General features: G+C 37.6%; 2 protein-coding genes across 3 annotated transcripts; both read left to right on the forward strand.

The window, feature by feature from the left end:
• The first annotated feature begins 5,366 nt into the window (after positions 1-5,366).
• Positions 5,367-13,782, forward strand: LOC121962949 (actin-related protein 3). The gene is made up of 12 exons (XM_042513288.1): positions 5,367-5,535; positions 5,945-6,000; positions 6,835-6,959; positions 7,048-7,158; positions 7,928-8,023; positions 8,468-8,575; positions 8,654-8,797; positions 10,803-10,976; positions 11,201-11,293; positions 11,685-11,810; positions 11,949-12,032; positions 12,816-13,782. The coding sequence occupies exons 1-12, from the start codon at positions 5,492-5,494 to the stop codon at positions 12,909-12,911; spliced, it is 1,257 nt and encodes a 418-aa protein (XP_042369222.1). The 5' UTR covers positions 5,367-5,491; the 3' UTR covers positions 12,912-13,782.
• Positions 13,783-13,958: 176 nt separating this feature from the next.
• Positions 13,959-20,999, forward strand: LOC121963019 (transmembrane protein 182-like). 2 transcript variants are annotated; one of them, XM_042513378.1, is made up of 5 exons: positions 13,959-14,259; positions 15,700-15,796; positions 15,885-16,013; positions 16,089-16,226; positions 20,568-20,999. In XM_042513378.1, exons 1-5 carry the CDS (start codon positions 14,086-14,088, stop codon positions 20,840-20,842), a joined length of 813 nt encoding a protein of 270 aa, XP_042369312.1. In that variant the 5' UTR covers positions 13,959-14,085; the 3' UTR covers positions 20,843-20,999. The 2 variants fall into 2 exon arrangements, with proteins under 2 accessions (XP_042369312.1, XP_042369313.1); XM_042513379.1 differs by having other exon boundaries at positions 15,888-16,013.
• The last annotated feature ends 4,167 nt before the right edge of the window (positions 21,000-25,166 follow it).

The following is a 25,166-nucleotide window of genomic DNA, read 5'->3' on the forward strand; positions in this document are numbered from 1 at the left end:
GATGGCATTGTATGTTTCCTCAAACCACAAATACATTGCATTTGCACGTTCATGTCAAGGTTTCTTATGTGATGTTGCATATCAGCTGATCTTCTTTTTAATGTTTTTTAGTGGCTTTTTAGGCTACAAAATTGGTTGCTCTGTAGCAAACAATTTGTTTTTGCAGTGGCTGTCGAAGACCCAAACATCCGCATTTGGACTAAACATTCAATGTTTTTCCAGCAGCTTTTAAAGCTCAATTTTTGTGGTTTTCGAGGACCCATCTGTGTTTTATAAGCAGCTTTTTCCAACGGCTTTTTCAGCTTCTAACGTCAGTGTTGTGTAGCAACCAGTCTTTTTTTTTCAATTTATTTGAAGCTACAAATGTAACTGTACTGTAGCAACCAGTCAGTGTATTTTCAGCAGCTTTTTCAGCTTTAAACGTGGGTGTCTTGTCAGTTTTGGTCTGCTCTTTTTTACCCACAAACCTGGATGTTTTGTAGCCACCTGTCACTGTTTTTCAATCAACTTTTTAAGCTTCAGATGTAGCTGTTTTGTGATGATATGTCTATGATTTTTAGGCAGCGTTTTAGACACCAAATGTTTGTGTTATCTAATGACCCATACTGGGATTGTCCCAGCGGCGACTGTGCCCCCAAACCCAAGTATTTTGAGCCAAAACCTTACTTTTCCAAACCATAACCAGGTGGGTTTTTTTTCCCTCCTGCACCTAACCACATGTTAACCACAGTGTTTTTGAAGCGTAAAGCTTCAACATATCTGCCTCATATTAATGTGCACATGTAACCTATATGTGGTTTGCAGAAACATACAACACAAACCTTTTTTTGTGACTGGTTTTAATTATTCCCAGTAGTTTTAAAGAGAGACAGAACTGACGAGCATCAGCAATGCTCGACTTTTAAGTCCCATAATAGTGTTTCCAAGTAACCGTTCTGCAGTTATTTTCTTAACAATGCAGCGGTGCATTGTTCGAGACACAATAGAGCAGCTCCCACTGGATGAATCCTGCAGCAAAATCCACAATAACTTTCCGGAGAGACACAGCAGATCAAATGAACATGGCTGCGTTATCAGATGAATTTGGAGTCGAACCTCGTAGCTTCAACTGTAAATTTTATTAGCAGCAGAAGCGTCCTGCAGCGTGAGGGCGCGGCAGTATGACAGAGCATCATTAAGCCTGAACACAGAGGAGGAGGACGAGGAGGACGAAGAGGAGGACGAAGAGGAGGACTGACGATCACAGAGGGGAAGTGCCGACTGCAGATCTCCCAGGATTAAGAAGCAGCAAAAACAGGAGATTATTAAAAATAATAAGGCCCACCTCTGCCTTACTCTAATGACGTGAGCGCAAACCACAGTCACATTAGGGCTCCGGCAGAGGAAATACTTCAGTTGATGAGGGACCTCAGCTCATCTACTTTGTTTACTGTGTAGGCCAGAGTATTGGAAATGATCTGTTCTGGTGTGGGCGGGCCTTTTTTCAGGTGCAGATCGCAGAACTAATAGATCAGAAAGTCAAAAAACCTCCAGAGAGTCAATTACCTTCAGTATGTGCTTTACTTCAGGGACACTCCATTTGTTTTGCTTGGGGGCCAGTTTTGCAAAATGGCATGAGTACAGGGGCCACTCGCAGCAGCCCCATGCATGTTGACATTAGGATGTTTCTTGGATTTTAGGATGTTTAATACTTAAGGACATTTCTGGGATTTTAAGACGTTTCTCAGATTTTGGGACTTTTCTAGGATTTTTGGCACTTTTTCAAGATTCTAGGACATTTCTCAGATTTTAGGACATTTTTAGGACTTAAGCACTTTTAAAGGATACGAGGACATTTTAGGGCGTTGCTCGAGTTTTAAGGTGTTTCATGGATTTTAGGAAATTTCTCTGATTTCGAGATGTTTCTAAAAATCATTTCTCAGATTTTTTGACATTTCTAGGATTGTGGTCTGTTTTTAGGGTTTTAGGACATTAGGGGCTGTGTCAGGGGGCGCAAAAACAGTTCTCAGTGTGAGACACTTTGTATTTATTGCAAATTAGAAAATGTTTGGGAGGCCAGATAAGTTGAGTATCACTGCTGTACACTATAAAATGACTCAGAGATAGTGCACTTAAATGCATCTAATTTCATTTATTTCCATTCATGAATCAAATGTATCGAACATCAAAAGGTTGTTTTTTAGCGATTGATTAAATGGCTCAATTAAATTCTATAAAATTCCATTAAACATATTACATTGTGTATAAGTAAGCCCGAGGAAAGCGTGCATGGGCTTAAACAATCATCCTAAATCTGATGACTTAGCAACCCGATACAAGCTACTTCACCAGAGTTTATTTTCACTCCAATCCACTTTAGTGCAGTAACACAAATCTTCATTCCAGTAAGTAGGGCCAATAAAGAAAAGTAAACACAATTAAACCCCCCTCCCAAAGTTACAGCGGTGCAAAGGGGAAATTAATCTGCGTCCGTGGGAAAGTTAACAAGCATAGTGTTAAATATGTTGCATCTCTGCAAGAAAAGAGAAATAAAAGAGAACTGGCTGTAAAAAAAACAACAAAAAAGCTCAGTCCAGCAGGGGTGTTGTGAGAGATGTAGTGCAAAGACACTGAGCCAGCAGAGGCGGAGCTGCACTGCTTGAAACAAATGTTTTGTGTGTTATTACAATGATGGTTTGAAATGCTTCGGGTTGTTTCTTTGAAAGTGAGAGCAGTGGTGCCCTCTAGTATTCAAAACAGTGACGCACATACTTTTACTGTCATATCATTGTTCTTGAACTTAACATAAAACTCACAAAAAGGAGAGTGTTATAAATACAATTCAACTTAACTGTGATCAATTTAAATGTTTTACCCAAACGAGCATAAAATATATATCTGTATTTCAAGTGTGAGGTTAATATTTATGTTACTTAAAAGGTAATATGTTCTATCACATACATAAATAGCTAATTAGTTAGTTAAATATGAGTTTCTTACCTGTATTAAATACCCATAGTAAGACGTATGTGCATAAATTAAGAATATGAATTTTTATATGGTATTATATGTTGCTTCCTTATACGTAAACAACATATATTTGACATATGCATGTTTATTATTATTAATATTTATATTTAATGTTATTTTATTTTACTCTGTCCTGTTTTATTCTATGTTAAGTGCCTTCCTTTGTATATATTTTTTATAAAGTATTTCTTTTCTATTCTATTCTAAAAATCACATAAATTGTATAAGCTTATATTGTTCTTTTAAACATATCTGATAACACATATAGGCTTTTTGATGGATAAAGCCTATTTACATAACATATATGTCAACAAAATAAACATATTACATATGTACATATATGAAGAATATTCACATACATGTCTATCTCTTATATTTAAATGTATAATATCAACTTATATTGATGGGCTTTGGGATGGATGTATATGCACGTAACATGTACATATACATGTATGTAAGATATGTGTAAGTAGAATGTAAAAAATGTTTTATAATGAAACATGATATATGTCAGTATATGACAATTTTACAATTTCTTTTTATATATAGTCTGTACACATAAGTTTTCCCTTCAGATATATATATATATATATATATAAGCTACATATATATTTCATATATGGGAACTCAGTATACTACTCTCCTGTGTGGGCAAAATCATTATAAGATATTTTTATTGCATTACAAAGAAAGGACAAAAGATAGGCTTCTACTTGTGTTTTGTACAATTCTTCTCTGTGATGTTTAAAGGAAAGTCCGTGAGAAAAGTCTTTGATAGCGTCCTCTGGCCAATCTTTTGCTGCTGCTCTGACGCAGCTGAGACAAATTGTTTCACCCACAGGTCCTGATGGAGAGTTTCCATCAAGTGGCCTGGCTGCACAGCGAGGACTGTTTCTATCAGCAGCAGCAGAGCCAAGGGCTTTTCTGGGAGCGTCAGCACGCTGAAGAGACTCTTGTGTGAATGATGAGTCTGCCTCGGGACAAAGGGCCAATGTTCTCGGGCCCTCGGATTGGTCTTAATGTGGTAAGGCGCTCTGCAGCCAGAATCAAACCCTAAGCGCCCTCATGCTCATATATCGTCTTTATCAGTGGGTCTCCATGCAGTCATGGAGGGTGAGGACCATTTCGTCTCTGATGGCACCTAAATCACTGATATCATCTGCTGGAGTCAGCAGGCCAGAGGAGGCTGGTTATTTTTTTTGTTCAATGGAAAACACAGAAAAAAGAAAAAAAGAATATAATTACAGACCTGCCTCCAACATTGCTTTTGACACTGTAAAACAAAAATTGAAAAATAAACAAAAAATAAAAACAGTATACACAATACAAATTACATAAATTAAAATGTAAGTTCAATTCTTAATTATTAAGCACATTAAGCACATTTTTACTGACTTTATTTACTTACTTTTCTTATGTAATATTTTCAAAGCGGGACTTTTTCTTTTGCTTTACTTGAACAGAGTGGTATTGGTACTTTTCCTTCAGTACTATATACTTAATCCACCACTGACTGTTGCAGCGGTGAAATGTTTATAATGTTGTATTGCAACTCCAACAAGTAAACTCCTCTACAAAAAATTATATTTTTTCATGTTTGCATATTTTTCACTGTCTGCCTTACAGTTTTGACTCTGCTTTTTTTTTTTTTTTTTACAGTTTGTATTCTAAACATGTAAATAATATGTATTTTTAGACATTTTTACATTTATATTTCATATGCGTATTGTCCTCATCTTAATTTGAACATTTCATATAATAATAATAGTAGATTTTTATTAGAAAAAAAAATAGAAAAAAAATATCTAATAATATAAAAATATCTATCTAGTATCTTGGGTTTCCTGTTTCATTTTTTAATTCATTTTCTTATTTTTAGCTTTTTCTTTATGGGGTACTAACAACACATTAAATACTGATTATAGTCTACAATTATTATTACAATATACTCTACAATATATTTTTTACTCTTTGTCTTACAATTTTGACTGTTTTTTAAATTTTTATTTGTATTTCATCTGCTAATTTTTCCTCAACTTAATTTGAACATTTTTTTTAAATTTTCCTCAATAATTTGAACATTTCATTTAATAATAATAATAACAACAACAACAAGAACAACAACAAGAACAATTGTATTTCATCTGCTAATTTTCCTCAACTTAATTTGAACATTTCATTTAATAATAACAACAACAACAACAACAACAACAACAACAACAACAACAACAACAATAATAATAATAATAATAATAATAATGTGGATGCAGTGACAGGCGCCGTCCACCGGGGGTCGGTGTTGCGCCTCTGAACCTGCTGACTCTGCACTAGAAGAAATTCCACCAAACCCGGAAGCGCTCCTGAATCGGCCGTGGCTGCTATTCATTCAGCCTGCTGCGATTCAAACCCGTTACCGTAAAGATATCCGTTCACACCGGGCGCCTGATATATTCGCCTGTAGCTAGACTAACGGAGAGCAAGCATGGCTGGTCGGCTACCGGCTTGTGTTGTGGACTGCGGCACGGGGTAAGTGACAAAAAGGGGATGCTAGTTAGCATTAGCCTGGCTGTCAAACTTCCAGCTAACGCCCCGTTTAGGTGTTAGCATGAAGGAGCTAACGTTAATCAGCCGCGTCTGTTTACTTTCTTATTCATATGCTGTCTTTAAGATTAAATGCTGCAAATAACAACAACAAAGCACGCGGCTACTTTAATTTAAATGCTTTTATTCTCATTACTGCTTCATCATTGCAATTAGCTGCTGCTAGCAACCGAAGCTAATGTCACTTCCTGGACAATCCTCAGCAAAGAGCATAAAATCCACATTATTTTGGGTGTTACTTAATTAATGTAACTGTTTATAGTTTCTGGCAAACACTTTAATTAAAAGGATGCAGCTGTAGTTAATCATGTTTCCTCGTTTTGTTCCTTTTCAGTTACACAAAGCTTGGTTATGCAGGAAATACAGAACCACAGTTCATCATACCTTCATGTAAGTAAATGAAAACATGCACAAAACACAAAAATATGTGTGTTTTAAGTGGAATTTATCAAATGACACGTTAATTAATGTAAAACACAAGACATATTTTATTTTTATAAATGTGCAATATGATTATTTAAAGGTTACTAAATTGAACAGACACTGAAATTACATATTAAGTTTATTTTTTCATTATTTGGACTCTGTTTTTGTTTTTAAATGTATATGACAAGAAACTGTTAAATAAGGAAAATTATTTTATTTTTGTATTTTTTTAATCAAACTTTATTTATCTTTTTATTAATTTGAAGTTTAATTAATTTAAAGTGACAGATAAGAGACAGCTGAGTCAAATAATGCAGTAGACAAATTATCAACTCATAATAATGATGTACAGTAAATTCATATGATTTACTCCTGAAATTATCCTTGAGCTTGACTGATTTTTGGACCTGAAAAATATCAGGATTCTGTTTTTTTTGTTTTTTTTAATAACCTCTGATTTTATTTATTTATTAACTGCTACGCTGCTGTATCCCTGCAGTGATCAATAAAATATCTATCTATCTATGTATCTATGTGTCTAATCATATAAGCTTTTAAAGGCTAAAAAAACAAGATTTGACCGCCTTTTTTTTAATTGATAAGTGTGTTTTCTGCACAGATAATTGTCTTTTAGCCCTCGTTCCTCTTTTTTTAGGTAACTGACTTAAAAATAATACAAGATAGGGAAGTCAGAAAGCAACCTCCTGATGATAAGAAATATATTTAAAAAAAATGCCGGCCTCATTCTTTGACGATGACTCATATTGTGATTTTATCTGTTTTTTCAATCATCTCCAGGTATCGCAATCAAAGAATCAGCCAAGGTCGGGGACCAGGCTCAGCGCAGGATGATGAAGGGTGTCGACGACCTTGATTTCTTCATCGGAGATGAAGCCATCGATAAACCATCATATGCAACAAAGGTAGACAAAAAAGTTAAACTGAGTTATAGAGGTTTTTATCTTTCGAAGCGCTGTGGTTTAGATATTGATGTTCTGTCTTGGTTTCCAGTGGCCGATCCGTCACGGGATCGTGGAGGACTGGGACCTGATGGAGAGATTTATGGAGCAGATCATCTTCAAGTATCTGCGGGCAGAACCTGAAGACCATTACTTTCTTTTGGTAAGATCACAGCTGTCAAGCCGAGACATTCAAGAACCGGCTGTGTTTCTGTTTATGTGTTTATTTATTTAACTAAATATTCCCATGCAGCTTGCATTTCTTGACCTTTTTCCAGAAAACAAAATGAAAAAAACTGGCTCGTGCTGCGTTCATGTATTATCGGGAGGTCGTAGTTTCCGAGTTTGGAAATCGTTTGTCCGACTTTGTTGTGATCATGTGGTTTGAGGTCATAAAAGGGAACAACATGGAAGCCACAAAGAATCTGAGTTGCATTTTAATGCACAGAAGTTTTCAATAAGAGGCAGATAGCTGTTTATTTTTGTATTTTCTAAATTTTTTGTATTTAATCTAGGTCACTCTACATGGATAACAGCTAACACTGATACCATATTACACCTTACATGTCTTCAATAATTCATATTTAATACTGTATAGCTAAAAACGTTTCTTACCATTGTCCAAAAATTGACTTTTGCCCGCCATGTTTATGCATTAAAGACGTCCAGTCGACAACTTTTTTTTAATAAAATAACGTTATCAATGTTAGTATACTCGCCTGGCATACTTTATAGTTAAAAGTTTGCTGCCTGCTGCAGCTGATAGAAAAGTAAATGACACTGCTGACACCGTTTCCATGCTTTCTGCTTTTCCACTGCCCGGAAACATCATGCAAATGTCACAACTTCGCAATCTCCCGCTTGTGATTACGACTTTGGAAGGCCGTTAACGTCATTCTGTGTTCACATCAGTTTTCTGTGTCTCTCTGCAGACAGAGCCTCCACTCAACACACCTGAAAACAGAGAGTACACAGCAGAGATCATGTTTGAGTCCTTCAACGTCCCGGGTCTCTACATTGCTGTTCAGGTATGTTTCTAAAAACTTTCCAGCACATGAAACAAACACTTGCCATCCGCCATGTGACCCAAAAGCCAACCTGTCCCCTCTAAAGTCTACCGGCCACTCAGGCTACTCGAAAAACCTCGTTGGGCGTCAAACAAATGACCCCAAACTTCAAATCCGCAGTGACTTGAAGCACATCTGAAACCAGACTACAACCAGGGCTGTAGATAAAAATAGATTTGACTGTTTAACTCAAAACGTAATGCAACTCAGAGGTTTAATGGGGAAATGCTAGATTTCACTTCTTCTTTTTAAGATTCGCAGACGTTTTTCAGAAGTTTTCCACTGGATTTAAATTCTGTCATCATTCTGCATTTGTGAAATCTAAAGCATGAATAATGTATCATTGTTGCTACACTGTTAAATGAGGCCTTAAAGTATCCAGTTTTTTGGTATTTTGCGCCTCAGGCTGTCCTGGCGCTGGCTGCCTCCTGGACGTCCCGACAGGTGGGAGAGCGGACGCTGACGGGGACTGTGATCGACAGCGGAGACGGCGTCACGCACGTCATCCCAGTGGTGAGTGGCATTTTTCAGGATTATCTTTTTTTTAACTCTTTTCTCTAAACGCTAAACTCACGCACGTTCGTATTCCAGGCTGAGGGCTACGTCATCGGTAGCTGCATCAAGCACATTCCCATCGCTGGTCGAGACATCACGTACTTCACCCAACAGCTGCTGAGGGAGCGAGAGGTCGGGATCCCCCCGGAGCAGTCGCTGGAGACGGCTAAAGCTGTCAAGGTCAGTGTGCTTCTCTGCACTCTGAGTGTTTATTTAGAAAGCTGCTTAAATGCTAATATTTACCAACCCGGCAAACATTACAGTAAAGTGACAAAACAGGAGGAACGTCTTACTTTGCCAAGTGTGGCTCGCTTTTTGTTTTTAACTCTTAAAATCCACCCAAAATCTCCTTAGTATGAAACATGATGCGGAAATGTTTCATACTACGGCCTCAGTTGGTGCAGCTTTTTATGAAAGTTTAAGGGTCACCGTGGATCCTTAAAAAGTCTTAAAGGGTATTTAATTCTTTCATCTAAAAATAAGGCCTTAATTTGCATTAAATGGCTTAATCTTTGAAAAGTTTTGAAATTGCTCAGGCATTTGAGGTAGGATTTTCTGAATCTTTTTTTCTGAAGTCGCATTGTAAAATCTTCTAATGGCTATTAAAATCTATTTTTATTTTATTTTTTGTTAAATAATTAATTGAATTCCTTTTCCCAAACTCACCATGATTGAAATCCAAACAGTGGAATCTCACATGCAGATTGAGAAGCACAAAACTGCCCAAAAAACAGCCAGAAATGCCAGATATTTCCCCTTCTGGTGGTAAACTAAATAAATACCTTTATGATAATATAATACACTCATTGTCTTCATGTGTTCCTCCCTAAAAATGGTTATTTTTCTCAACATTTGACGCTGATAATCCAAGTTTTTCACAGGAGAAAAAAAGGTCATGTTGTTTCTGACAAGAAACATTTGGGCAAAATGAAATTACAATTAATCAGAAAATTGGTCTTGAACTTAATTCTGAGTGGCATCAAATAAAATCTTAAATCTTCCTTGCCTTAAGCTGCAGGAACCCTGTGTTCTTGCATTTTTAGATTCTGTTTTTGGACTGAAACCTCCAAAAAAAAGGCCCCATAACAGGAAGTGATACCCTCACCAGATGATTGCGGTTGTGTCAGTGCTGTTGTGCATTTCTCAGTTTGGCCACTAGAGGTCAGAGCAGCGACAGAAGCTGAACACCTAACGCGACCTCAAGCAAACATTTAATCCTCCGGTTGTATTTGGTTTAAATTTGACAAGTTTTCAAATTTAGATGCGTGAAACAACACTTGATTTTTTACATCTTCAACAGTGGCCAACAATATACAATAAAACACATGCTGATTCAAGCAAAGGCTCTCCTTTTTCTCATCTGCAAGTACAAGTTAATTTCCTCCTATAAAACACAGTAAATGATACAATATATGCTCATTTGAACATATAAAAAAACCCAGCAATTTAGGGTATTATTTGGTTCATCATCTCTTCACTGTCTTAGGAACAGAAAGTTAGTAGAATAAAAACATTTTACTGAATGATAATTAGGGTTTTTTTTTCAGTGCTTGGTAATAAATTCACTTAAGTTGTAATAATAATGTTAATAAAAATAATAATTCAAATTGTGAAAAAGAAAAAAATGGCAAGAATAATAAACAACAAAAGATAATAATAACAATAAAAAACAATAAATAATAATAATAATAATAATAACACTGTATGGCACTTTTCTTAAAAAGTGCTTTCCAGAACAAAAGTAAAACGGTATACACTGTCAGGATAAAACCAGAAAAAAAAAAATAAATAAAAATAAATAAAACATAACATAAGACCAGATAAACTAGAGTGTGTTGTAAAAACTAATAAAAGTGATACATGAGTGCTAGAAACACACAACAGATTTACTGTAAAAAATAAATAAATTAATAAAAAAGTCATCTGTGAACTGTTCCCAATGGCTGCTCCATCGTTGTGTGTGTGTGTGTGTGTGTGTGTGTGTGTGTGTGTGTGTGTGTGTGAGAGAGGGTTACTGAGTAGCAGTGGTAGCAGTGGCAGTAAATAGGTGAATGTAACTTGTAGTGTAAAAGCGCTTTGATTGGTCCAAAAACATAAACACATTTAACCAAAAGTTTAGCTTCACTTTATTTTTCTCAACATTGAAGGTGTCGTCTAAATGTTGTATTGTTTTGTGTTTTTTCAGGAGCGGTTTAGCTACGTCTGCCCCGACCTCGTTAAGGAGTTCAATAAGTACGACACAGACGGCTCCAAGTGGATCAAACAGTACACGGGCATCAACTCCATAACCAAGAAGGAGTTCACCATCGATGTCGGCTACGAGCGCTTCCTGGGGCCTGAGATCTTCTTCCACCCCGAGGTGCGATACATCGATATTAACATATATTTAATCACCTCTGCTGCTGCTAATAGATGATGTAGTTTAAAGTATCAACATGTCAGAGTTAAAATGTGACTTTTATCAAAAATAATTTCTTCTTTTTTTCTGATTTTCTCTTTAAATTGAGCAGTTTTAAAGCAAATCTTTTTTCTTTTTTTTTTTTTTGCATTGTACAAATGTTTTTTTGCCTCCAATATTTCCAGTTTGCCAACCCAGACTTCACCCAGCCGATCTCAGAGGTGGTGGACGAGGTCATCCAAAACTGCCCCATCGATGTCAGACGTCCGCTGTACAAGGTACAGAACACAATTTTTACAAATTAATTTATTAGTTAAATATAATAAAAAGAAAAACATTATTTATATCGCACCTTTAAGACTGAGTTTTTAATGTACTTTGACAAACAAAGCAAAGCAGAAATAGGATACAGAAGGAAATACAACAACAGAAAGCCAAACACAAGTGAGACGAAACAAAGGTAGAGTTCAGATAAAATTAGGACAAATGATGCGCGATGCGGGACATACGTGTCAATATAAAAGAATACAAAGAAATACACCAAGAACAACAAAAGCAAATAAAAGCAATAAAACTGCAAATAAAAGGAAATAAAATGGATAAAATATATAAAAAGACAAACAGTCACTTAAACTGTCAGTCTGTTATCAACGTCTCTTCGTGCGGCAGAACATCGTGCTCTCCGGAGGCTCCACCATGTTCAGGGACTTCGGCCGGCGCCTGCAGAGGGACCTCAAGAGGACCGTGGACGCACGACTGAAAATGAGCGAGGAGCTGAGCGGCGGCAAGTTGAAGGTGAGGAAACAGGAGGAAGATTCATCCGACAAAAGATCTTTGAAATCTTGAAATACGCATTAAAAGTGTGCAGAAGTTTTTGGAAGTTGTGTTGTGTTTTCGGGTTATTGACAAAGTTATTTTCTGTTTTCTTCGCAGCCCAAACCCATTGATGTGCAAGTCATCACTCATCACATGCAGAGGTACGCTGTCTGGTTCGGAGGATCAATGCTGGCGTCTACTGTGAGTATCAAAACAGCATTTTCAGCTCCTTTTATACATCATCATCCCTCCTGCTGCTTTTAGCAAATGATGAAAAACGAAAATTGTGACTGTTCCTTTGTTCGGGACGTTCATTCGAACAATGTGACATATAAATAAAACAGCAAAAAAAGCTAAAAGTTTTCCCACATGCACCAAACTTCTGTTAAACATTTTTTAGTTGACTAACACGGCACAAACTTATATTGTTTTATATTCAAATGGAAAGAGACATGAGCAGAGTTAGGCAGGGCAGAATCCAAAAACTGTGGCAAAAAAAATATATCATGGTGACAACAAAAAACGTTTTAATAAAAAAATATCTTTTAATTTTATCTTTTTTTACAGATATTTTTCTGTAAAAAAACAAAATTATACAGACAAAAAAAATTAACAAAAATAAAATAGAATAAATAATAATAATGATAATAAAATTCAAATTCATACTGGAAAAAAAATGTATTTATATATATATATATGTATTACAGCAACAAAAGAATTATAGTGACAAGAAATCACAGTGAGAAAGAATGATTATTGGGAAAAAAGAAATCATGGTGGCAAAAAATAATACTGAAAAAATAAATTTACAAAAACAAATTGGTACTGACAAAAGATGCATGCTGCTGACAAAAATATGTATATGAAATGACAAAAAACAATGTTGATACAATTTTTTGACAAAAAAAATATTGACTGATTTAACTGCATTTTTACCCTGTTTTTTTTTTTTACAAATCACACTTACCATTTCTGTTTCGGCAGCCCGAGTTTTACCAAGTGTGCCACACCAAGAAAGACTACGAGGAGATCGGGCCGAGCATCTGTCGCCACAACCCCGTATTCGGAGTCATGTCTTAGGCGTCGGAGCGGCGCATTCAAGCGGAGGCGGAGGAGGGGAAAAAAACAAAAACGGAGGAAGCGCCGCGGAAGACCTCACATGCTGTGGAAGTCCCATGAGCCTTTGCACGGATGCTCCGACGGGCCTGTTGATTCGGATTGAGCGGACCAAACAAAACTGCCAAAATAACGGCGGCAATCTCCTCAAAAAATTAAGAGGAAAGAGGTGACTCAGCCCAAAGGATCCTCAAATAAAATGTTTACTGCAAGTAGGTTAATAATAGGTGATAAAGTTTAATTTCTGCGTGCCTCGTATATGTACTTATAATATCCTCACAGGGTTGTAATATGTAATTAATCAACATGAGTCCTGTATAAATGCACTTCTCTGTGTATATGGGTTGGGTTCTTGCTATATGTTTTAAAGGGTTTGTTTCAGGACATGCTTAGCGAGACATCATCGAATATTTTTTTGTCATCAAATGGGTACAAAAAAATCACCAGGCATACTGACCATTCCTTTTTTTCTTTTTTTGTATTTTTCTTTTTTAATGTCCTTGGTAGGAATTTATTTGAATTTAGATTATTCAAACAAATCAGGCATTTAAGAAAAATATTATTAATCTGTTCAAATAATTTCCCCAGGTTTCACTGTCTTCTTTTTCTTCTCGTAGCTTTTTTTAAGTTTGTATTAATCATCTCTTGACCTACCTGTCTTGAAACAAAACAAACAAACAAAAAAAAGTCGTATTAATATATGAACATGCAGTTTGGATGACTGTTGTCGGACCGTCACTGTTGCCTAGATCTCAGTTATACTGGATAGCCTTGTACTGTACCAAATCTGGATTTCAATGCTGGCATTCCAATAAATGCCAAGGAGATATTTCTACATGTGTGGGTTCAGTCTTTTAAGAATCACAGGAGTATTTTAGTGTCTATTTTGACCGTAACAGTGCTATATTTGTGTGAGTGTAAAGCCCCTGTAACTGTACCCCTTCAGACCGACCAAAGCATGATGCAAGAGGTTATTTTCATTGAGCCACTTCATGCATGTTATTTGTCAGCGTCGTGAGCGAAATGTCCAGAGGCTTGTGTCCAGAAAAGTAAAGGACACTTGAATTTGGCAGCTGTTTTGTCAACAAAAAAATGATTTTTTTTATTAAGGGACTGCTGAGACAGGGAAGACTGAGTCATGACTCCTGCTGAGAGGCTGAAGGTGCTCCTGTTTTTGGCTCTGTTCTTCGGAGCGACAGGGTTTCTGTTCACGCTGCTCTCCTGCGGGACGGAGTACTGGCTGCTGGCTGCGGAGACCTGCAGCCGGACAGAGGACAGCCATGGAGGACAGAGAGAGAAGAGCGGAGCCGAGGTATTTACACTGAACGCTGATGGAAAGACGTGCTTAACTCTGTAAGCTCTTTTCAGACACAGGCTATGAAAAGAAATGCATCAGAATCATTCAAACGTTTAGGTGAAATAGTATGTTGCAAAAAATGCAAAAACTCAAAGTAAAGCATGTTAAGAAAAATGTTGAAAAAAACTGCAAAAACTGCACTGTCATAGTATAGTATATTGAAAAACATAGTATGTAAAAATCTGCAGAATAAGTAAAAAAAAATGCAAAAAAATAGCATAGTATGGCATGATGAAAAAAACCTCAGTGTAATAGGTTGAAACAAGTCATGGAAAAGCAAAAATTTGAATTTGATTTTTAATATTTTGGGAAAAATTACAGGATGCAATCAAAAATATTCAACAAAACATATATATCCATTTCACAATTATTCAACCCCTTTATAATATTGATATTTTTAAAACCTTCCAGTTTTTAGTCATGCCCTTAAAATAAATTAAGAGACAAGGAATCGAGCATGAGTGCCACTGTAATTAGAAAAAAACCTTTTTGCAGTAATATTTTGGAAGTTGCTTTTTTTTCCCCAAAGAATTAGATTTAGCTATGGATGACTTTTTATCAGTTGAGTAGAAAGAAAATGTATGCGTGAGTGAGTGGGTATTATTTTTCATTTAACTTTTTTGCTGTTGTGTTTTTATTCTGTTTGTTTTTATGTGAAACTTCATGATCTCAGTGGGACTGCTCCTGGTTATATACATACATACATATACATATATATATATATATATATGTATATATATATATATAGGCATGCCACAATAATTGGGAACTCTTATTGACCTTAATTTGCTTCAGCTATGATGAATATATAAACTCCACCCCTGACGGTGTTCAAGGTGAGCTGCGATCGAAAAGTGTTCAAAGGAGCAGAGTGGAAGATACATCATTGCATCTGAAGGGCTTTGGGTATGAAAATATTTCCCCAAAAATGTAAAAATCCAAGAGACAGCATTGGGAGCATTATATAAAGAAGCTTAAAACTTATTGCACATCTGCAAACCTGCACTTCAGGTTAGACAAAAAAATATGTACATTTGATATTAGATTGAACTGTCCCTTTAAAACTTGCGAATGCAATAAGAAGAGTAAATTCTCCATTATAGTCTTATTTCATGAACGCACATGGACCGTCCAGCTGGCTGCAGTTGACTGTCTTCACTTTCCACCATCAGTCAAACGCTGTGTATTTACAGAAAGCTGACGGACACATTCTCTGCAATCTGCTGTTGTGGTTCAGCAGCAGACTGTGGACGCCCCGACACCTGCTGAGTCTGGCTTTATGTGCCGGGACGTTTACATGCTCGTGTTTAGCATTATTTAGTTACACCAGACTGTCTGCAGAGGCATTATCTTCAATTTTATCACCATTTTTTAGACATTTTTCTGATTCTTCAGGCTATAAACCAGATGAGGATCTTCCATGAGGGTCTGTTTTGGCGGTGCTCCTTTACGGTTGTTTCTTATGATTTCACCATGTGGGACCTTTGGATCTGTAAGAACATTCACTCTGCAGTTTTGTCAAACATATGTGCTTCCAAATTTGGAGAAAAACTGCATCATAACTGCCTCCTTCTCCTCAGCAGATCAGCCATCTTCCAAGGTCTGCCATGCCGCTTTCCTCTTCCCGTTTCCTGTTTACGAGCGGATGCCATCACGGATGGAGCCACACGGTTTACCCACAGAACCGTATGAACATCACTCTGCCATCGGTTGGTTTTGTTTTCTTGTGTATGTGATTTATTTTTTACATTACAGTGGAAAGGCTCATTTTTGTCACCTCTCAGTTTTTAGGACCTTCTGGAGCATCTTCCTCGTCGCAGGCTTGGCGGCTCTGATCATTGGTGGATTTGTTGTGACCTGTGCTGGCTCACAGACCAATCACAGGCTCTTTAAAGTGGAAGGCGCTCTTCTGCTTTTTGGCGGTAAGAACTAACAGCCTAGAAGAAAATGTTGCCAATGTAAATTTGTGCAAGCCACAAAAAAGCGTCTGTTTTTAGACGTCGCTGCGTTTCTGTCAAGATGGCAGCATAAAAAAGTGGTTATTATTTTATAGAAATGTTGTTGTGTTTCCTGCCAAGACAGTGCCACAAAAAAGTGTGTTTTTTAATAGAGACATTGCAACAATGTTTCCTCCAGCATTGCACCTCAAAAAGCATTTATTACTTTATAGACATCACTATTTCCGGCCAAAATCATTTTACTGAGACGTCCCCGAGCTTCCTCCAAGATAGCGCCACAAAAAAAGCTGTTGTTTTCTACCAAGATGTTGTTGTGTTTCCTCCATGACAGAAATACTAAAAAAAAGTTTAATTCAGTTATCAAGAAGTCGATATTTACTGAGACGTCTCTGCATTTTCTCCCACATAGTGCCACAAAAAGTGGTTATTATTTTACCAAGAAGTTGCTGCGTTTTCTGCCAAAACATCACCACAAAAAGTCATTTTTAACAGAGACGTTGCTGTGTTGCCTGCAGGAATAGCGCCCCCAAAAAGGAGTTTTTAATTGAGACGTCACTGTGTTTCCTGCCAAGATCATGCCACCAAAATGTTTCCTGCGTTTCCTCCAAGACTGAAGACAGAAAAAATTTTTTTTTTTTTTTTTACCAAGACATTGTTGTGATTCCTGCTTGGATATTGCCACAAAAACGGTGTTGTTTTTTACCCAGATGTTGGTGTATTTCCTCCAAGAGAGCACTACAAATAAAACGTTCATTTTATTATTGAGAAATCACTACCTCCAAGAAAGAGCCGCAAAAAGTTTTTTTTAAAACTGAGACGTTGCTGCATTTCCTGCTAAGATAGCGCCACGTAAAAGGTGTTTTTTACTCAGATGTTGCTGCATTTCCTGCTAAGATAGCGCCACGTAAAAGGTGTTTTTTACTCAGATGTTGCTGCATTTCCTGTCAAGAAATTGCCACAAAGGAGCAGTTGTTTTTTGCAGAGATGTCGCTACATTTCCTGCGAAGCGCCACAAAAAAAAATGGTTATTTTACTGAGGCGTCCCTGTATTTCCTCCAAGATATCTGCACAAACAGCTGCTGTTTTTTTTTTATAGAGACATCTGTTTGCTTTCAGTGAGATGGTGCCTCAAAAAAAAAAGGTTATTTTAAACCGTTACATCACGGTGATCCCTGCCCGAATTGTGCTTGTGTTTTTACAGACACATCGCTGCTTTTCCAGTTGGGAATGTGACCCCAAAATCCGTTATTTTAAGCCAACACATAATCTTTTCCTAACCATAACTATGTGGTTTTTGTGCGTAAACATAACCACGTTAACCACAGTGTTGTTGAAACATAAAGTTTAAATTTATCTGGTAGATAATATGGTGCATATGTAACATATCTGTGGTTTGCAAAAATGTACCATGCCAACATTTTTTAGGGGTTGCATAAAATATTTCATTTAGTTTTTTGAATTAGTTGTATGGCCTCAACACAAACAGATCTCACATAAAGCAAGCAAGCAAACTTTATTTTTACAGCACATTTCATTGCAGGTGGAAGCTCAATGTGCTGCACAAATTTAAGACACAAAACACAGCCGATAGCTGTCCATATAAGTAAATCAAATCTATTAAAACAAAAAACAAAACTCAAAAAATAATTATTTAGCTGGAGAATAAACTAATAAAAGACACAAATAGTCAAAACTGATGAAAAATAATAATAGAAATAAAATTAGACCATTAAAAGAGGATAATAGAAATGACTTAAAGAACTAAAAATAGAATAAAATAAGATAAAAGCACATGACTAAAGCAAAAAAGACCAAATAAACCAGTAAGACAAAAAGGTCAAAACACACCTTAAAAAAAAAAATTAATAATTAAATTAAATTAAATTAAATTAAAAAATAGTCAAACCATTGTCATTAGCAAAAAACTACACTGTTCAAAAAAGGTGGCAAATAAGATTTTTATTTATTAGGGCTCAGCTTGAAGTTAATTTGACAGAAGTTGGGTTTTACTTTTTGAGTCTGCTGGTGAGCAGAAGCCTCTCGTTAGGTGTCATTGCTCACAGCTGAGCTTCAGTCTGATCAAAAGCTCAAGAGACTCATCAGTGTAACATTTTTTGGTGTTGCATTGCTTTTCCTCATTTTTAAATACTCAGAATAAATCAATTGTATGTTTATTGTGTGCACCAAAAACTAAAGCTAATTCCATAAATGTTAAAAGCTACTTTGTAAAAAGAAAATAAGAAGAAGTCACTAATTTTGTGCATGATTTCAGGTTTCAGGCTGCTGCTCGTTAGGTCACATTGCCTTCAGCCGGGCTAAATCTTTAAGCACCTCAGTGAGGCTGAGCACGTGTTTGGTGGTTGTGTGTGTGTGTGTGAGGAGGAGACGCCTTCAGTCTCACTCCGTTGTGTGTGTGAGGGGGTTTGCTGTGTGTTTTTGCTCCCATTTTTCTTCAGTCTCAAAAGTGCGTTTGGTTTTCGACAGGGAGGTGGCTGCTTGTGTTCCCTTGTTGAAGCTTTTGGCGGAGTCTTAGTCTCCTGAGCTTTCCTTTCGCTCCAAATCTGCGGTTTTTCGAAGGGTGGGAAGATTTTCCAGAGTTATACTCAATAAAAGACTGCAAATGTTCAACAAGGAGACTAAAGTTGACCATAATCATTTTAGAAAGTCCTGAAGCTGGCCTCAATGTTACAACACAAACCCATCACCCATAATCAATATCCTCAGTCTCCGTTGATCCAAGCTGCTGCTGTGCCAAACCATAAAAATGTGATCGCTGTCTCTGACCATAAATCACATGTTTTACTCCAGAACATGATTTCTGAGCCAACATTTGTCTCAGATTATACTCAGTGTAAGAGATATTGCAAAATAAGGCGAGACGCATTAAGTCAAGGTCCAGGTGTGAGAGTTAAAGGCCTTTAAAGCTTCTGCAAAGACGATGGTGAAGACCGACATCCAGAAAATAAAAAACAAAAAAAGCGGAAAGCTGAAAATGAAAGAAATGTCCCTTGAGATTTTGGTTTTGTAAGATTTATTTAATTTTTTCATGTAACACAGCAGCTTTTTGTGTCTCGAAACAGCCCAAACAGCATCAGCATTTCCATTGCAAACATGCCTCGTGGTGGCCATTTCACTTTCTGCCGTAACCAAATAATGTATTTTTCACCATAGCTCCTGGAGTATTTTATATTTTTATCAGGAAAATAACAGCAAATGAAAAAACATAATCTGCTGTGTAACTGAATCCAGATCTGCTGGTTTCTTGCTGTTTTGCAGAGTAAAGAGCAATAAAACAAGTGCAACAAACAGAAAACAAAGACTGAAGATGACAAAGTCACCCCATACACTAAAAGTGTTAGAAATACGTTTAAAATGTGACACCCTCTCAAATCTTCAGATGATGTGAGGTTTTTTTGTCACACACTCTAAGATTTTGCAAAGACTGAGTCACTATTTGGACTAAAACCCAGATTCCTTTTGAGTTTATTTCCCACCCTGCTCCTGGTGGAAAATATTACACTAAACTCCCTTTAAGAAATGTGACATTTAACAATTTCTTATGTGTCTGCAAAACACAAGTCTAGAAATACAAGCCTGAAGGCATCTTATGACAACAGACTTCTTGTCAATTCAGCATCAGTATAACCCATACAGAAGCTATATTTGCATACATAAATTCTGGATTTTGGTGCCTCAGCTTGCTACTAGCCTCCATTGCTTAGCTGCACTATTTTACTGAGAGGAGAAGATGGGAATGTGAGTGGTAAACCGTTTAAAAAATCAAGATTTCTCACTAAGTGCTGTTTGGTGGATCAGATGCAAATTAAACACAGTTTCTTGTTGACTCCACAACTCAAAGTATTTGCATGAGCCGAGACTTAAAAACTGTTGTTTTGTTGGAATGGCAAGACCATAATAAGACTGATTTTAATGACCGCCTGACACCAAATGATCAAGGTCACAGGAGGATGCCACAACTTTAGCAAAACTCATTTATTCTGACATTAGAAAAATATCTGCAACACTTCAAAAGTTGTTTGTGTGAGGCTTGCATAACCGTCGGCAAAAGCTTATTTAACCCTTTGAAACCTGGCTTGATGTTTTTCAAAATATATGTAAAAGGCAATGAGCAGCTTAAGAAGAAATTACACAGACATGATGTGTATCACAGTGCTTGTTTTGCACAACAAAAAGCAAAAAAGAAAAAAAAGAGAAAAGAAAATACTGTATGCATGAAACGAGCAGAAACAGAAGTGTATTTTGAAAAGACACAAGAACAGTAAAAACCTCCTCTGTGTCTGTCAGGTCTGTCTCTGCTGGCGGTGGTGCTGATGTATTTGATGTGGGTCCAGGTCCTGGACACTCTGGAGCAGTTTGCCCTCCATCACAGCGTCTCCACCTGCCCCTCCTTCCACCTCAGAGTCCAGCACGGTCCGTCCTTCCTCCTGGCTCCGGTGGCGGTCTTCTTCTGCCTTTTGTCTGGCGTCCTCTTCATCCTGATGGGCCGGAGCGTTCAGGGGATGCAGAGGAACGAAAGAGACAAAACGACTGAACTTCCAGCTGCTGATATTTATCTCTGACTTCTTCCTTAAATACGGAGAAATCAGTTTCATCAAGTGCAATGATGGGAACTGCATGAGATCAACAAACATAATCTCTCACCCGGGGTTTAACCCTTTGAAGCCTGAGCAAACTGACGTGTCTTCTATCAAAAACATGGAAAGCAGGCAATGAAAGAAGACATTAAGAACTGCAAAGAGATGCAGAGGAACCACAAAGAGAAGCAAAATAACGACAAAGACACAAAATATCCACAAATAGATGCAAATTCACAAAATGATGCAAAACAACAACAAAAAAGTGGCAAAACCACCCCAAAGTCTTTGTGTCTTGAGTTTGCATATCTGAGCCCAGGGGCCCATTGTCTCACAATCCTCCGTGAGTCCACTGCTGCATACTGATGCATATAAATGTCAATTTTGGGACTGTCTTGTTGATTCATACAACCAGTTTTAAGGAAGATTTTACATCAAGTGTTCTGCAGAAACAGGGTCGTGAAACTCTTTTGTAGGAAAGATAAACAGGAAATTTTCATCCTAAATACAAAACACAAAAAATCTTAGTCGTTTGTACCAAGATAAAAAGCCCACGAGTCAAACTTTAATGGAAAATCAGAGACAAAAACATACACAGTATGATTGACAGGTGTCCACTCAGACTGCACAATGACCAAAATCCCAAATCTTTCCATCAGTGCACATAATTGGAATCCTTAATTTGAAGTCGGTCATTATAAACGATTTTTCTAATCTATTAAACAGATCCCAATGTGATTAATACTCCAATACTCTCCCTCTGCTTTTATTATAATTGATAAATCAATTTTGACAAAAGTGGAGAGAAGAAGGCTGGAGGAGATTGAGTGTGACCGCGGCTGCCTGTCATCAGGACGTCAGGCTGAAGCTGTGAGATACTGGGTCAGAGGGACGGAGATAATAATAAATTAGACTGTCATAATCCATTTTGTGACAGGAGGGCCACTTCAGGGACGTGTAAGACACGAGACAGCCACTAGAGGACAGTGTTGACTCAGAGTAAAGTGTTTGTAACCTCATTAAATCACCTTACAATGATGTCCAACAGCATTAGAGCAGAATGCAAAGTTGCAGCGTTCGCATCAGATTAGACCTGCTGAGGATAGGAGAGAAATTTGTAAGTGATAATTAATTCCTGTAATTTTCCTGACAAACAAAAGATTTTTTTTTCTCTCCCAAGTTCAGTATAGTTAACATTATATGAGAAGGAGGAGGGGAGCAGTCACACCTTGATAATTGGAAAAGGCAAACAGAAGTGAGACCTTGAGATGTTGCAGTGACAAAAGGGAGAGAGGAGAGGACAGGGAGGAAGAGAGTTGACGCCGCTCATCAGCGACTCTTTCAATATTCCTTCATGTCTGACGCTCTCCGTGCCTCTCCATCCCTCCTCTTCATCTCCGCTGTGAACTAGGTGACTATAATTACACCGGAGCACGTCAAGTTCACTTCCCCCGGCCCTCAAACATCTCTCACCTCCTCCACCAACAGCCAACGTGGTTTTAAAATCTTTATTTTCTAATGAACATAAGAACATCCAGGCATCAAGACTTTTTTTCAGAATAATGGCAGATTCATTACTTGTGGTCCAGGAGTGGATTTACTTTTTTATATTATTCACACTCCAGTAGTGGTCCTTTGCACCACATCATCACTGTCTTTGTCCTCAGTAGACAGAGCTGTCCACAGCAATTACAACAGAGGCAACGGAGATGTCCAAACTAAAGACAACTCATCTCTTTTTCCGTATAAAGACATTTCACTTCGAAGTTAAATTTACTTCTTGTAAATTGAAGGGTTTTAGTAATCGAGACGCTCAGTTTTTCAAGAGTTTGGAGGTGTTTTACTTTCTAGTTTTTCCAAAAGCAAAACAGTGTTTATTTAGTAGCATGGGTGTAGATTTCAGGGGGGACACGGGGACACAGGGGACACATCCTTCTCAAACCAGTTGCAGGTTTGGAGGTTCTGAATGCAGTTATAAAACAAAACAAAATACAACCATTTAAAGTTGAATATTTCTCCTCCAACCCAAATTTAACAAAAAAAACCCTCCAAGGATCTTGAAAAATTATTTGAAATGCCTCCATCATTTTGCACCGTTGCCTCCCCGCTCATTAATAATGCACAGTCCCTAAAATAAGCATAAAGGCAGATTAATGTATGCATATAATGTCACAGACTCAAGCACAAATGATGTTGCATGAGGATGCTTCTGCTTTCATAACATAAAAAAAATATCATAAGCATCCATTGAAAGCTGGACATTTTCTGTGATCCCTCCGCCCTCCCCGAACCTCCCCCTGCTCGCTCTCCACAATGGTACGCTCCGCTCTACCTCCACATTACCCAGAGGCCAACCCAGGGGGCGCAATTATTCAGGCCTTTGCTCAGCCAAGTAGAAGAAATTAGCCTCTTCTCCCGAACCAAGACCTTCTAACCTGCACCAGGACCTCGGGCTGCCTCTCTGACTAGCATGACCCCCTGTGACTTCCCTCTCCAGACCTTGTTTTCCATACATATGAGCCCGAGCTGGCCGAAGCCACGCTTGGCTGCCATATGGGCTCTCCTCGCCCCGGCTTGGCAGAGATGGGCCGGGGAGCTGCGGGCGATAAAATCCAACACCCCCACACCTCGGTGCACCCCTCCTGGAAGGATGCTGGTGTCCTCGGGCTGATGATGCGCTCTTATAACAATTCAAGAAAAAAGAAAAGATGGAGAGCAGCTGTGTCATTCACTGCTGCAATTACAGAAGGAATTTAATTCAGGAACAAGAGGAGAACTTAGTTCGCTTAACTATAGTTTTCACATCTAAATGAGCAAATTTATGTAAGAAGAAAGTTCAGTGATTCTCTTCTTATTCCTCACTCGATCTTTACTGTAATTTGCCCTCATTTTTTTCTTCATTAAACTCATTTTGAGTCACAGGTGATTCCATTTCCTCCCCTCTTACCTCACACTCCTCTTCTGCCATCTGTCTTTGACTTTTTTTCTCCCTCTTTCCATTTCATCTATTCAGCTCGGTCAGTGGTGGATAATGAGGTCTGTGGCCTGGCGCTGGGCTTCCCGAGTACTCTAAGAGTTTGAAAATTGTCAAAGCTTTCAGGTTGTGTCACAGAACCTTTCTGCCACCTTGATTGTTGTGACGGGTCAAAGTACACCAGGAGACGAAATATATCAGGATCCCAAACAGTTAAAGCCACATCAGAGGAATCATGATTTTTGTCAAGTGCTTATGCTGGAAGTACTGAGTCCTGAATAAAGCAAGGGGGATAATGAGAGAGGTTGGTTTGGTGGACAGTGTAAAGCAAATCTGACTGTCATGCAGCAGATGGGAGTTTGTGTAGAGACCTGCAATTATGTGAAAAATGTCATAAAAACAACAGTAAAAATATGGTTAAAAACAACAACAACAAAAAAAACAACATAATTTTTAAAGTTTCATCTTTAAAGCTGGGGTAGGCAGTTTTATTTTGGTGTCACTGGGCAGAAATCCTGTCATAAACTTTTACCATAATGTCATTAAAGTCGTTAGAGAGAAAATTTGACTTCTGGACTTCCTCTTGGCTTCGTTTTCAGGCTTTAAATTTAGCTCATTATGGTAGACTTTGACCAATCGCAGGTCGTTTCGAAGAGAGGGCGCTCCTTTAGGCTGTTTTATAAATGCAGATGTGTGATCCTGCAAATGGTAAAAGCCTGGGTCATTTTTTTTTCTCCCTTTGTATTGTCGTGGCTCCCTTCTTTAAATTCGTAGGTTTTTGTCGATCCGTGAACTCAGTGCAGGCAGAGCTCTTCAAAATTTCTTTTTTTCCTCAGCAGCAGTTTGTGACTTGTCAGGGTGGATAATTGATCAGTCAATCCACTAAGAGATGATCAGATCTGTAAGTGAATGCAAATTTTTAGACCCATTAGGATGCATGGTTAACCCTTTTAAACCTGAGCAAATTGGCTTAATTTCTTAAAAAAAACATGGGAGGAAGGCAATGAGCAACAAAAGAAAAGTGATGCAAAAATCAGCAGGAAATTGGCATAAAGTGCAAGAAAATTACCTGACAATTGATAAACATCTGTTTTAATGTGTTTTTAGTGTTTGGAGTGCTGACGTTTAACACGTGCAACCACAATGTAGTTCGTGTGTAACCTAAAAACAGCTTTTTGCTTCTGGCAATTTAATTTCAGCTTCAAAACACACAAAAGTGGTGTTCATCTGTGAAGATAATCACACTGAACAAAACGTCTAAATCTCATAAACCAGTGTGATGCCAACTTCCTGGTTGGCCTACAAAAATACGTCATTCCTTCGCCACTCTATGGG

This window comes from Plectropomus leopardus, chromosome 24, assembly GCF_008729295.1.
Source record: "Plectropomus leopardus isolate mb chromosome 24, YSFRI_Pleo_2.0, whole genome shotgun sequence".
NCBI lineage: Eukaryota > Metazoa > Chordata > Actinopteri > Perciformes > Serranidae > Plectropomus > Plectropomus leopardus.